Source organism: Grammomys surdaster, unplaced genomic scaffold (assembly GCF_004785775.1).
Source record: "Grammomys surdaster isolate TR1022 unplaced genomic scaffold, NIH_TR_1.0 237, whole genome shotgun sequence".
Classification (NCBI taxonomy): Eukaryota; Metazoa; Chordata; class Mammalia; order Rodentia; family Muridae; genus Grammomys; species Grammomys surdaster.
In genome coordinates this window covers 232,950-247,691 of record NW_021604682.1, presented here as the reverse complement: position 1 = coordinate 247,691, position 14,742 = coordinate 232,950, and the positions used below count along the sequence as shown (strand labels likewise).

General features: G+C 52.0%; 1 protein-coding gene across 2 annotated transcripts in view; it reads right to left on the bottom strand.

Moving 5' to 3' along the window:
* Positions 1-10,211, bottom strand: part of Fam207a (family with sequence similarity 207 member A) — a 25,962-nt gene extending 15,751 nt beyond the window's left edge. For both annotated transcript variants that reach the window (XM_028773931.1, XM_028773932.1), the window contains exons 1-2: positions 10,073-10,211; positions 7,803-7,911 (exon numbers count right to left, since the gene is read on the bottom strand). In XM_028773931.1, coding sequence (XP_028629764.1) covers positions 7,803-7,911; positions 10,073-10,210 — 247 coding nt within the window. In that variant the 5' untranslated portion in view covers position 10,211. The remainder of the gene's footprint in view (positions 1-7,802; positions 7,912-10,072) is intronic.
* Between the last annotated feature and the right edge of the window lie 4,531 nt (positions 10,212-14,742).

The window sequence follows — 14,742 nt, the reverse complement described above, 5'->3', positions numbered from 1 at the left end:
GGAAGGAAGGAAGGAAGGAAGGAAGGAAGGAAGGAAGGAAGGAAGGAGATGGTCCAGCAAGCATTTCTGAGGCATGACAGTAGCAACTGCTGTACTGGGGCAGGACATCTCAACCCCAGCTTCCTTACAGAGAACTGGAACTTGGAACAGGTACCATGATTACTGGGCCTGGGGCAGGCCAGGCCCAACTGCATAACCACTGACTCTCAGCGACAGCTTACCCTTAAAGATGAGCAAAATGTTTAAAATAAAATCTGCAACAAAGTGAGACCTAAACCAGCCGTCATCGACCAGGCTGAAAGCAAGACTACTGTGTAGCCAGGAAGGGCAAGAACAGCATAGCCTGGGCCCTGCACCAGGATTTTCCAGCACCAGAGAGATGGCGATGTCCACCAGGTCCTCCCAAGGTGCTCAGTAGCCGCAGCGCCAAGGGAGAGGGGCAAGCATTCTGTGTTCATCAGATCAGCTTTTCAGTACTGTGACAGAGGCCGGGGCAAGAAGACTGCCGTGAGTTCCAGGTCAGTGCATACCAGGGTGAGAACGTGTCTCAGGAAAAAGGCAGTGGGTTGGAAGGCTCGGCAGTACTAGTGCTGCCAGTCCAAGCCTCCCAGTGTTTGAACCCTGCACCAGCAGACGGCAACAGTCGACTCTCACATGCAGTGTGACCTCGGAACACATGAGGAGACTCATGTGCTTGCACCTGTGCACATACACATACATACGCTGCACACACAGACTAGTGAGAAGACACGAAGTTAAACTGTAAAAAGGAGGAAGGGCTAGGTACAGCGGCTATCTGTGACGGGTTGTCTAATGAGGCTGTATGAGGACAGAGGAACTAAATACAGGCAGTGCCTTCCACCCGCAGCCTGGAGCCCTGGACTGCAGAAAAGGAGAGAGTAAGCCAAACACAGCATCCACTGCTCTCTGCTTCCCGACTGGGGACAGAAACAGTGGTTCAGGAAGGCACCTGGGTACCAGTAGCCCAGCAAAACCCTACAAAGTCCCTGGGGTTGCCAAGGCCCTAAAACGATAGCATCCCCCTGTGGAGCTTGGGAAATACACGGGGCAAGAGTATCCAAAGGGAGGCAGCGGGGTCAAAGGTCAAAGTCATAGGAAAGCTGCTAACTACACAGTGACATCTGCACACAGCACACATAAGCAAGCCTTTCCTCTTCTTGTCCCCCCACCCCCCAATTTTATCTCAGGACCTACAGCTGCCTGCCCTCTAGCCCAGCTGCTGATGGATGACGTGGCAAGGAGCAGAGCACCTCAGTGGGTACTGCCAGTCAAGCTCCACAAACAGCAGAAATACGATGAGGACCTAAAATAGCCCAGCCACTTGGTCCACAGGACCAGCTTAGAAACAGCACCCCACATGCTCAGTGACATCCACTCCTGCCTGTCCTCCTCAGGCCAACAAGCGTCCAAAACACCTCAAACGGGGAACAGATGCCCCTAGAGAGCTAAACAGCCTTCGGTGTCCTGGTGGTAGGCATGGGGTTCCCCTGTCTTGGAGGGTTTTGAATCAGCTAGGGACAACCTGTTAGGACGGAAGAGCTCCTGAGTCTTCTGGTCCCAAACAAGAGCCACTGGGCCATTCCACCAGCCACTGGGAAGAAATGACACCTCCTTAAAGTTACCTGTCATCAGGTGAGATAGCCTGGGACAAAGCACAGTGACATTCTCTGAGTTCCCACAGGAAAACAAATGGGTGTGTGGCTCTGAACAGATCAGAGAGCATGCAGCAGGCCCCATGTGACCACAGGTGGATGGTTAACGTGATGTCACCTACAGGACCCACACTGGACCAGGCTCAGCAGGTCACCAAGGCAGGGTCAGCTGTCCCTGCTGATGCATATCCCTTACTTTTCACACAACTCCAAGTAGAGGCCGGGCCCTCACAGTCAAGCCTCTGCTACAGAGCTGATTCCTTACTTACAGAGGCAAGGTCAGGCCTCTAGTAAGACAAGGAGAAGGAGCCATATCCAACTATCCTAAAGACTGAGCATGCCAGGACCACAAGAGCTCTATACACCAGGTCCTGTTTCCTGAGGTCTAGGGATACAAGTCCCGCAACAGTCCTGGGCCCGACCACCAGCACAGATGGACAATCCCTACTGGGTAGAGGTGGGCACTCAACATGGTCCACCAGAGTACACGCTATGCTACTACGTGTTTAAGTTGTTTATAAGGCCTTAAGACAGGCACCTTTAGCCTGACGAAAGTGTGGTCTGTCATGCTATTTGAAACATGTTCCTGTCACAATCACAAATGTGGCCTTATTTCATTACCAAATTAGGCCAGCCTCTATGCTCAAGCTCTGGAAAGAGAATCTGATAGGTCCTGGCTCCTTATAAACTAAGGCTGCAGGAAGGAAGAACCTGGCCACGGCTGGCTCCCTGCTGGCACATACAAACACTTCCACATCACACTCCACAACTAGGTGACCGAAGACCCAAGGAATGTCATTGGAAGGGACACACAGAAACAGTTGCCGGACCGTGTCTGTCAACCGTGATTTGGTACACCAGTATGTCAGCCTAGCACCCCACGGGGAGTGAGTACCTCTTCCCCCTGCGCTCTCACAGGCCAGCAGCCAGCGCACACACAGCACTGCAGCCAAGGTCAACTCATGCTGCAACTTGCTCCTAGAGCTTGTTCCCGTAACTCCCTGGTATGTGTGCAGGCTAAGCCTGGGAGTCGAGTGGAGACAGTGCCGAGCATGCTGTATGGGCTGCCACAGCCCTGACTTCACAGCAGTCTTTATAACAAATTCCTAAAGAATCTCATCCTCCTAGGGTTCTATCACAGGAGGAAGTGGCTTGCAGGTCTCTGCTCCAGGACCCAAGAAGGAAAAGAGACTCTGCTGCCCTCTGCTGATCAGAGTATGCGCTCACAGAGGACTGCTGCTCCTAGGAGGGGAGCCTGCAAACGCACATTCACTCTGCTAAGCACAGGGCAGGGCAGGGTCTAAAAAGATACAACCACCCAGGCCCAGGAGCCTATCATGCTGCCTGAGGAGAGCACCTGAGTGCATTCTGGGTTTCCTGGGACCACATCACCCAGCCTAGGCCCCTAATGACCTCTTTCCACCACAACTCCCAGTGGCCTTTGCACCACGATCAAGAGTGATCGCCAAGAGTGTGACCTAGAGCGACTGACGGGGCTGTAAACATGCTTCTCACAGCCTTCACTCTAGGATCGCCTACCCCACTCTGGCTGGTCTCTGCCAGACTTGCCTCATCCTGCCCAGGCGAGATGATAATCTGGAAGTGGACTGGTTTGTTCTCTGCAGTCTTCTAGTGTGCGGGCACAGAGAACTGGGAATAAACTTTGGACGTGTGCTCGTACACTTTCTCCTCTGAACAGCACGCTGTCAAGTTTTAGTTTCATGCCCAAGGTCAGTAAAGGTAGGGAGCCAGACAGCACACTGTGACCATCTGCTAGACAGCGCCATGACCAGGCTCACTGCAGCAGCTCCAGCTGACTATGCACTAGGTCGCACACCATGAGCAGGATGGGGGTGGGACAAAGACTGCTCCGTGGTGTCTGCCACAACTCCTTCAACACCTGCCCAAAGAGCAGGCGGGGGAGCCACCATCCACTTCATAGGATCCCACAGGGAGGACCCTCCATCCCACAGGACCAAGCTGAATTTCGTGGCTGGGGGCAGGGGAGCTCTAGACCAGCCTCACCTTTTCCCAGGGCGGGAGGTGAAGTCACATAAGTCAGGAGCCCCACAGCACAGCTGCAGAGCCCAGCACCTCCCAGGTGGAGATCTTGCCTGCCACAAGAAGACAAGCTCAGGGGAGCAGGAAGGGGGCTGGCTCTCAAGGCACCAACAGAAAGATGACAGCTGCCACCAGCAAAGCACTCACGGAGACACGGGCCATACCACCTCCTAGGGCTGCAAGCCTGTACATGGTAGGACAGCCTGCGTGTACACACGGTGGTCATGGCGATGTCTAGTCTCAGGGCCATTCCACTTCAGCCACCTCAGTTCCTGGGACAGAAGTGTGCAGTTATTTCTGACTCAGTCCTGGCAAGGAAGTGACGAGGGGCAAGAGGTGTCGCAGTGACGCACACAGCAAAGCAACCAAAGGCAGAGCCTGTGCCTCTGTAACCAGCAGGTCACTGAGCAGACAATGGGGGCTGCGTATGAAGTCCTCAGTAAATGTGTATTGTTGACACAGGCATCGCCATATCAAAGACCACAAGCCTCAGACCCACAGACATAGCAAAGTCTCCTCTGGTCCAAGTACAGTGTTTACTATTGATCAAAGAGTTAAAAAAAAAAAACACCAACCACATCTTTGGCTTGCAGATGACTGCAACGTGAGACTGTAGCCCTACAGAGAGCCCTTGGGCTAGCTACTTGGTGCCTGATACAAGCTAGACTCATCAGAGGAGGGAGCCTCAAGTAAGAAAATGCCTCCATAAGATAAGGCTGTAGGCAACCCTGTATGGTACTTTCTTAATTAGTGATCAGTGGAAGAGGGCCCAGCCCGTTGTGGGTGGGGCCATCCCTGGGCTCCTGGTCCTAGGGTGTATGAGAAAGCAGGCTGAGCAAGCCATGGGGAGCAAGCGAGTAAGCAGCACCCTCTGTGGCCGCTACATCAGCTCCGGCTGCTGGACTCTTGCCGTTTCAGTTCCTGCCTGGCTTCCCTCAATGAACTGCAATATGTAAACCAAATAAACCCTTTCCTCCCCACGTCAGTTTGGTCATGGTACTTCGTCACATCAGTAGAAACCCTAAGACACCCCTGAGTTCCTAGATTGCCTAGGTGTCCTCCATCAGAGCAAGCACAACCCGCCAGAGGCTACCCAAGCGCAGCTTTCCTGTATGTGTGTCTGTCCTTTCTTCATTCCTGCATTGTCCCTGTCAGGTCTGCAGCACCAAGTCATGCCCAATGCAGGAAGAGACTGAGTCATGGATCCAGCTCCCTTCGTGAACATTTTGACACAAGTCAGATGTCCCTCCACCTGCCTGGCTCAGAGACTAAGCTGGCCAGGAACAGAAGTGGCCAGTACCAAGAGTACAAAAGGTACCAGGCAACCAGAAGAATCATGTGGAGAGGGGTCTGAGATGCAGACCTGGGGTCCTGGGAGATGCGGGCTTTGAACGACTCAGCCAGGTCAGAATATGATAAAGGACTGGGGTTTTCTAACTGCAAGTCCCTCTCTACACGTGGGGCGGTCCCCAAAGAGTCCTGCAGGCATTGTTATGTCCCATAAGCTGCTGATCCTTTGTGCTATTGGGCAGAGGAAGAGCCAGGTCTACCCTACTTCTTCAGGTCATTCTGTGAGCTCCAACAGTCACCTATGTCCAGCCTAAAGTTAACTGAGGACAGATATGTGGGACTCAAGGTTAATTAACAACTGGAGACATAGCCATCAGAGGGGCCCCCAAGGAGGTGAGGGCTGATATCCGATCTGGACACGCACGCACGCACATACATACGTATATATGTGGTTGACCAGTTGTCCTGTTAAAGACTAAGTCGTAAGGGTGGACTGATGTTTTATTTTTAATGAGTTCTTTAACAGATATAAAAGGAGGTTGACCAGCAGATGTGTTTTTTTTTTTAAAGAATGGTTCTCCAGCAGACCTTTTATATACATATATACATGCACATACATACACATACATTTACTGAGGCATCTCGGGCATGGAGAACCAGGTCTACTCTGTGGCCAGAGCTATACATGGTCCAAGCTAAGGGGCCCTCCCACGTCCCCCAAACCCATTTCTGCCTCACACAAAAACTTCAGTTCCTATGACCCTCTCAAAGAGGCAGGCCATAGGAAATGCAGACAACTAAGGAGGCGAAAGGCCTCTCTACAAAGGTTGTGAGAAATCAGATGTGATTTGTTGCTTAGTTAAGGTTTTATAGACATATATGGATATACAATTTTTTTTTTTTTTTTGGTGTTTTGAGACAGGGTTTCTCTGTGTAGCCCTGGCTGTCCTGGAACTCACTTTGTAGACCAGGCTGGCCTTGAACTCAGAAATCCCCCTACCTCTGTCTCCCAAGTGCTGGGATTAAAGGCGTGCGCCACCACCGCCCGGCGGATATACAGAATTTTAAAACATCATTTTCTAAAGAATTCAATCAGGTATAATCTTCAAGCTCTCTCTAGTTAACTGTTTCATTAACCCTTTGGAGGAAGCATTGCTATCAAGTGGAGAGGCGGGTCAGAGGGTGACAGGTGTCTCGAGGACCATCCAAATAACAGGGCTTGACAGAGAGTCTAACAGGAAAAGGACAAGACAGAGTTGAGGGAGGCACCACCACGGTAAGACCACCAAGTTCCTCAGGTCCAGTTGGCAGTAAGAGGGCCCACAGCTCCGCTGAAACCTGTGAACATCTCGCTGTCCCTAAGAAGGATATGTTTACTCCTCTGAAGTTGGCCTGGTGGTCTTGCTGAGCTGGCCTCAGGAATAAGGAGCAAGGAACCAGTGTTTGCTAAATGCCTGGACCTTTCTGGACATGGTAACCTCAGGCTCTATGAGGTGGGTCTGCCGCCATTTTACATACACGAGGACTGACCAATTATATACACCAGTTAAGAATGTCAGTGGTGGGCTGGAGAGATGGCTCAGCGGTTAAGAGCAGAGGTCCTGAGTTCAATTCCCAACAACCACATGGTGGCTCACAACCATCTGTAATGGGATCCGATGCCCTCTTCTGGTGTATCTGCATGTACTCACATACATAAAATAAATACATCTTTTTTTTTTTTTTTGGTTTTTCGAGACAGGGTTTCTCTGAGTAGCCCTGGCTGTCCTGGAACTCACTCTGTAGACCAGGCTAGCCTCGAACTCTCAAACTCAGAAATCCACCTGCCTCTGCCTCCCAAGTGCTGGGATTAAAGGCGTGCGCCAGCACCACCCGGCCAAAATAAATAAATCTTTAAAAAAATAAAAGAAAAAAAAGAATGCCAATGGTAGTGCTGGGTGTGACGGCACACGTCTTTAATCCCAGCACTCGGGAGGCAGGAGCAGGCGATCTCTGTGAGTTCAAGCCCAGCCTGGTCTAGTCTACAGAGTGAGTTCCCGGACAGCTATAAAGAGACTCAATCTCAAAAAAAGGAAGGGAGGGAGGGAGGAAGGAAGGAAGGAGCCATTGGTAGCCAGGTATGATAGTGCAAGCCTTCAATACCAGCACTTGGGAGGCAGAGGCAGGCTAGCCTGGTCTACAGAGTAAGGATGCTGAGGGATGCACACTGAAGAACTGATGAATGGAATGCCTGCCGAGCAGTCTGGCACCTGCTTCAAAAGAACTCCGTGTTAATGCCAAAGGCAGGCACTGATGCCTGGAACTGTGTGCCAAAGGCAGGCGCTGGCGCTCCATGTGTGAGCACCGGGCTCCTCAGCACTCAGCTTTCCGTGTCAGTATATTGTTCTTTCTTTTTTTCCTGTAAAAGTAACACTGACACCTGTTTGCTTTGGTTTGAGATGGGGTCTTTCCACATAGCCCTGTCTATCCTTGAACTAGGTGTGTAGTCCAGGCTGGCCTTGAATGTAGGGATTAGTTTGCCTTGGCTTCCCAAGTGCTGGGATTTAAGGTATGTAACATGTGTCTAGCCTAGTGTCGTTTTTTTAAAGCACAGGCTAGTCCACAGGCAGAGAGAATCTTCTAAGTACTGGTCCTTGGGCATCTCTGAAGAACAAAAATAGGAATACCAACCACGTAGCCTTCCAGTGGGGCAAAGACACGGCTGGCCGCAGGGGCTTAAGAACAATCACACAGGCAACAGGCAGGCTGCCCCCTCAACTCTCCAAAGCAGGGACTCACCTCTTTTTAGGGACACCACACTCTTCTGGTCTGGCTCCAGCCGCTGCACCAACGCACTAGGGTCTATCTGTGTTCTGGCAAAGATGTCATTGTGAACGAATGCCCAGTCCTGCAGCCCCAACAAGAGAAGAGAGAGGACAACATCAAGCTGACTTTTGGTTTGAGAGTCACACAGCGAGAAGATGTCAAGGCAAAAATCCTCTACTTCTCAGGCAAGGAGGCCCTGGGAGAGTAGCTATGTCCCAGATCAGGCCTGTTCCTGCTTGCCCCCATCAGACTTGGGACAATCAGAGTGGCTTGGTCTCCCAGAAGTAGGGTGGAGCCCCACTAGCACAGGGAGCGAGCACAGCCTCCTTGCAAACATACACAGATCCAGGAGCAGCTATGAATTAAGGCATGACTGCCGCTTATAACTGTATGCGTGAGCCCTCCCATGAGTGAGCAGAGAGAATCCTCTAAATACCGGTCCTTAGGCATCTCTGAGGAACAAAAGTAGGAATACCAACCACGCAGCCTTCCAGTGGGGCAAAGACATGGCTGGCCGCAGGGGCTTAAGAACAATCTCTGTCAACGCAAGGGTTAAGCTTGAGTCAAGTTAGCAAATTAAAAGAAAAATGGGGGAAATAAGACATCTGTGGCCGCAGCTGGGCGGTGGTGGCACACACCTTTAATCCCAGCACTTGGGAGGCAGAGACAGGCAGATTTCTGAGTTCGAGGCCAGCCTGGTCTACAGAGTGAGTTCCAGGACAGCCAGGGCTACACAGAGAAACCCTGTCTCAGAAAAAAAACAAAACAACAACAAAAAAAAGCAAGACATCCAGGGCCACAACGGGAGGCTGTGGGAGGAGACAGAGGGAACTCTCGGTTTAAACCACAACAAATAAAAGCTGGGCACAGTGGGCTACAGCCTGGGCGCACGGAGAGTGACAAGCTGGCTGAGCTAGGGTGAAACCTTGTCTCCAAATAACAAAACAATGAGATGAAATCAAATAAAAATAAGATCCCCAAACCCAAAACATCAAGCAAGCACCAGGGACACGGGCACACGCCTTGAACCCCAGAACTTGGGAGGCGGAGGAAGGTCAATGATCTCTTATGAGTTTGAGGCTAGCCTGGTCTACAGAGTGAGTTCCAGAACAGTCAGGGCTACACAGAGAAACCCTGTCTCAAAAACACACCAGAGAGACAGAGACAGAAAGACAGAGACACTCCGGGCTGGAGGGTCCCTACATTGTGGAGACCCTGGCCATGCAGGTGCCCTGCTCTGTGGACGGATGAACTGACTGACTGACTGACTGACAGACAGACAGACAGACACACATACACACACACACACACAGAGTGAGACTATGAGTGAATCTCAACCAGGGATTTGAGAAATGGCTGGCTCATGGTTAGAAAGCACTTGGTGTTCTCGCAAACGACCTATGTTTGGTTCCCAGCACACATATGGTAGCACACAACCATCCCTAACTCTAGTTCCAGGGGATTCACACCCTCGCTGGCACGCATGCGGTGTAAACATACATGCACTCAAAACACATGCATAAAAGATCTCAGGCACGCCCTCTCCTTTACTCAAAGCCCCGTGCAGATTTTAAAGAGCCTTTGCTAGCGCCCTGAAATATTTCCAGAGCGTAGCAGGATGCTCTCCCCACAGCGATGGAGCTTCTGGAGCCTCACACCTCAACCAAGAAGGCATGACTGCTAAAGGTGGATCGGGTCAGGACCCTAAGCAGAGTGGCAGGAACACACAGAGAGGAGGCGACACCCGGCCTGCAGGAACCCTGCTCTGTGGAGACCCCGGCCATTCAAGTGTCCTGTTCTATAGAGACCCCGGCCAGGCAAGTCTCCTGTTCTATAGAGACCCCAGCCAGGCAAGTGTCCTGCTCTATAGAGACCCCGGCCAGGCAAGTGTCCTGCTCTATAGAGACCCCAGCCAGGCAAGTGTCCTGTTCTGTAGAGACCCCGGCCATGCAAGTGTCCTGCTCTATAGAGACCCCAGCCAGGCAAGTGTCCTGTTCTGTAGAGACCCCGGCCATGCAAGTGTCCTGCTCTATAGAGACCCCGGCCAGGCAAGTGTCCTGCTCTATAGAGACCCAGCCAGGCAAGTGTCCTGCTCTGCGGAGACCCCGGCCACGCGGGGCTCCTGCTCTGCTGACACTCCAGCTCTGAGGACAACCCAGTCCTGCAGGGCTCCTGCTCTCTAGAGATCCCGCTCAGGGGAGACCTGGCTTCGCTTGGCCCGACCCACGGCCCGCACACCTCACCTTCGCCCCCGCTCCGCCCGCGGACACTTGTGGGAGAGCCGGCTCCAAAGCACGGGCCACAGGGCCGGGTGCAGCCTCCCCGTCGGGCCTCACGGCCGCCCGGTGCACACGAGCCCGCAGCGCCCTCACTTTCCCCATCTTCGCCGGAGGTATCCGCCTGCTAGCAACGCCGCCTCACTAGAAGAAGCGCCTCCCGGAAGTTCTCCCTGCGGACCGGAAATAGAGCCGCGGCTGCGTGGGACGGCGTTCGGCCGGTCCCCGGAAGTGCCTCCCGCGGCGCGTGCGCGGTTGTGGTGCTTCCGCCGAGCGTTACCGCCAGCGTGTTAGACGTGTGCTGGTGTGGCTGCTGGAGGATCTTTGCTCTTGCAAAGAGCCTGGGAAATAAAACGATAGAAGTCTTGAGTGCGTGCTACGCCATGTTTCTATGGGGCAAGTCTGGGGTAGAGTAGGGAGACAGGTTCACGCCGGTTTTACTCATGCGGGTCTCTATGTGTGCAGCATGGCGTTTCGTCCTCTAAACAGGTCCTGGAATTGGACTTTGCAATTCCACTTCAGTGGGAACCAGGAGGATGGAGCGGCCTCCGTTTCTCTTGCACAATCGGCTCCGTGCTCAGCAGCCCCTGTGCACCCAGTGCGGTATTGCTTAGGGCAGGCAGGGCCAAGACGAAGGGTGATTCCAACTGTTCACCCAAATGACACCTGTAAAAATAAAATAAAAAACAGTGGGCTATGGTTGGGGCCACAGAAGAAAGCTGGGCCCAAGCACAGACAGGGTAGAGAGCACCCTGGATGCCTGGATATCTCTGCTCAGGATCCATAGTGAGATGGGATTTGGAGAAAGTGAGCCCAAATTAGGGCCGGGTGCCCCACTGTGTCTGAAGTAGAGCATGCTGGGCAGTGTTGCCAGTAAGCATCGGTCCTCTGCGGTTTCTCTTCAGCGGCTGGCTACCGGTTCCTGCTCATACTCTGAAGATAAGCTCCAGCCTCTAAGATGTAGTGAACACCTTCCTCCCCACGTTGGCTTTGATAAGAGTTTTATCACAGCAACAAAAAGCAAACTAGAACAGTGTGTGAGTGGCTTCAGGCCAGCAAGATGTCCTCATGGCTCCGTTTCTGCTTGGGTACTGGGATCAGAGTGCTACTTGGACATGAACAAAGGTCTAGGAAGAGGCAAGTGGCCTCTCAGTGGCTTTCCTAATACCCTTTGAATCCCCCCCCCAAAAAAAAAAACCCGATGTAGAGAAATGTTAATCAAGCAACATGACTGCTCTGGCAAGGGATCACATCCGAAGACCTAGGTCTGTGTGATCTGGCTGGAATACAGTTACACCATTAATTGGAAGAGACGCAGACAAGCAGATCTCTTTGAGTTCAAGGCCAGCCTGGTATAGGCAAGTTTCAGGTAAAGAAAAGCTCAAGTCCAGACTTGGTTGTACACTCTTTTAATCCTAGCACTTAGGGGACAGAGGCATATGGATCTCTAAGTTCTGTTCAGTCAGTTGAGTTCAGTCAGTCAGCCCAGGCAGTGGAGTTGAGTTCAGTTTCGTTCAGTTTGTGCAGCAGAGGCAGTTGAAGCCAGAGAATGAGACAGAGCCAGATTAACAGAGTTAGTTTGAGGCTAAGCAGAGCAATTTACTGCTGAGACAAACTACATCGAATCAGTCGACTTGGAGCCAGAACAGCTGAATTGGATCAATCGGTCAGAGTTCAGAAAGAGCTGGAAAAAGAGCTTATCCATCAGTAAGCCTCCAAGATAACAGTGACATCAGGTGGATAAAAGTTACTTTCACAAGCCTGCTTTGAGATGACCTGGGAATAATGTCCATTGGACTCTTTACAACCTGGCTTATCTCCCCAGACGACCTGGCAGCCAGAGACACCCTGAAAGCTAGCCTGGCTTTTACCTAGGGCAGACCCTCTCACCCCCTAAGTGTTTTCTCCTTCTCAGCCCTCAGCAATGTTCTGGTCCTGTGCTCTGGGCTGTCCACTGGGCCCCAGGTTCTTCCATAAAGAATGAGTTGCTTAAGGCCAGCTCCAGCTACAAGCTGGAGGGCATACCAGTTGGCACCCTTAATTCTTTAGAATTCGCTACTCTTTATCCTGCCGCCTGAGGGCGCCCGTGTCCCGCGCTTCCTAGCTCCTGGCAAACTGGTTTGCAATTAGAGAGGACTGCACTGTTGTCTCTGACTAGTCCCGGCCCTCGGAGTCTAGACCACGACCGTGCTCCAGATCCACCAGAAAGTGGGTGTGAACCACCACCCGCAGACTCATCCACGGATACAGCTACTGGGAGCCTGGGGGCGGACACTGTATCATCGCGCCTCGCCCGGGACACACAACTGACAGGCCCCACAGCAACCAGCAGGGTCCAAATCACCTCTCCGTTCATCTCCAGCCCCACTGACTGATCCATGACAGTTCTGCCTGGCTTTTCTTAGGGAGGTGGGTCCCTTGACCCTCCCAGGGAGGTGGCCAGGTTTGCTGGGTAAGAGCATAGATCCTCCTTTCCTCCGGTGATTTAGCCAAAACCTGAGCTTTTTTCAAGCCCGTTTCCCTGGTTTCTACAGTGGGGGTGGAGTGTAGAATGGGCTGTTTGAGGACTGAGGGCAAAGTGAGAGTCAGGAAGTGACTGCTAGCAGCTTGTAGCTGGCGCTAACAGATTCCCAGAGCTGGGCAGAAAAGAGGCCCATCCATGGCCCAGTAGGGTGTCACAGTGTGAAGGGTGGGAGTCCAAGCACAGGGCTGGCACAGACACACGCAGCACCTCAGAGGCCCAGGACCTTGTGTTGACTGAACCTGCAGTACAGAGTTCTAATTTGACTCTGATCGTGGGTACTAGGCCAGCCGCTCAAGGCAGTGGGGCAGGGAATTGGCCTCCTCTCCTTCACAGCCTCCGGTAGAGGGAGGACTTGCTAAGCACCAAGGCCCAGGTCCTACCACCCACCCCGGTCAACCTGCAAAGGGCACAGAGCTACTTCCCAGCAGTTCCCTGAAGTCTGGTGATCCAGGGAGAGCTGGGGAAGTGCAGGCTCGGGTGTCCTTGTGCCGTTACCTCCCAGACCCACTGGTATGTGTATTAATGAGAGGCCAAATCTTTTAAATTCAGACTCCATTTTAGAGAACCTGACCTAAGTTTGAACTCAGGTAAACTAACAGGCTGGTACCTAGCATTAGTTTCCAAGCTGTCCCCCTACAAAACCTGAGCCTAGCTCCAGTCTCTAGGCTAATCCCCAACAAGACCAAGTTTCCAGTTTACACCCTCAACAAGACCAGTGTCTCCTCGTTATTCCCCCAACAAACCTGCACCCCCAGGTTACAAGCCCACCCCCTGCCTAACGACCACCCATGCAGAGGGGAACAGAAGTTAAGTTTGTGATATGACTCCCAGCACCAGACAATTATGTTAAAGGTCACAGTAGCTTTCCAATTAGATGCTTGCACATTTAACCTTCCCCCGCCCCCACTTGCTGCTTACTATAAAGCCTTGCCCCGATAGATATTCGGGGCATCCCCAACTACCAAAACTGTCCTGTGAGATGGTGATGCATTGGAGGGTCCCTGAGCTAGCTCCACTAGAATAAAGACCCTGCTGTGAGTTGCATCAGATTGACTCCTGTCTGGCTTTTTTTTTGGGGGGGGATATCACTAACACTTCCCTGGCACTACGTGGATACCACTGATCATGTGGGCCTAGGCTAATTAAGAAGGAGCCTTGAGCCATGGACAGAGAGATGACCTCTGGGTGGGTATTACCTCTGCCCCCGTGACCTTTGACTTCTTTCTAGCTTTGTTGACGACTGGGGTCAAAGCTGGATTTGAGTATCTTAGTGACACTTGTGGTCAGGTTATCTCCATAGCTGAGATTTTCCTGCAGCCTGGGGGGGTGGGGTCTCCCCTCACCCTTAGCTCCTGAGACTGAGGCAGCCCCACAGTCCTACACTCCAGGGGAGGAAGGGCCAGCAACCCCTCCAGGGTAATGTGTCCCTGCCTGTTCTGTGGGAAAACATACGGTGACACCCAGGGCGGTTCACAGGAAATGTGTAAGGGGAAAACCCATGTTACAATTTCAATAAAATGCCAAAAACTGAGGGAACTGGTGATATGAGAGGTCCCAGTAGAGAGCCCAGATGGTGGCCCTGATGCCCTTGTCCTTAGGGGTCAGTTACAAGACTGGTCAAACTCTATCTCTCTTTTCCCATTGAGTCAGCCTGCTGAGTAGATAGGGCTGGTTTCCAGGGCCTGAGTGCTTCCGTGAAGTTGATTTATAGTAATCTCCTTACTTATTATAAAATGAGTACATATAATAATAATAACTCATTTAATAATGAGTTATCATTTAATAATTCAAAACACAGAAGAGTCAGCTAAAACATTAACATCTCTTGGATTCTATTGCCCAGAGCTGCCTGGTTGGTTCCTCCTGGGTCTGGGTTTCCATCCAGAGTCCACTGACATCCGCTGCTGTCTTTAGATCATGACCAGCAGTCAGCACTACCACTGTCTTTACGTTCAGTTTCTGAGTCCTAAGCTGGCCTAGCTAGAGAGACTGTTACCACCAGTTTGTTTATTTGTTGTTTTTGGTTTTTGAGTCAGAGACTCTCTATGTAGCCCTGGAACTCACTATATGGACCAGGCTGGCCTTGAACTCAGATTCCCCGTCGCTACCTCCT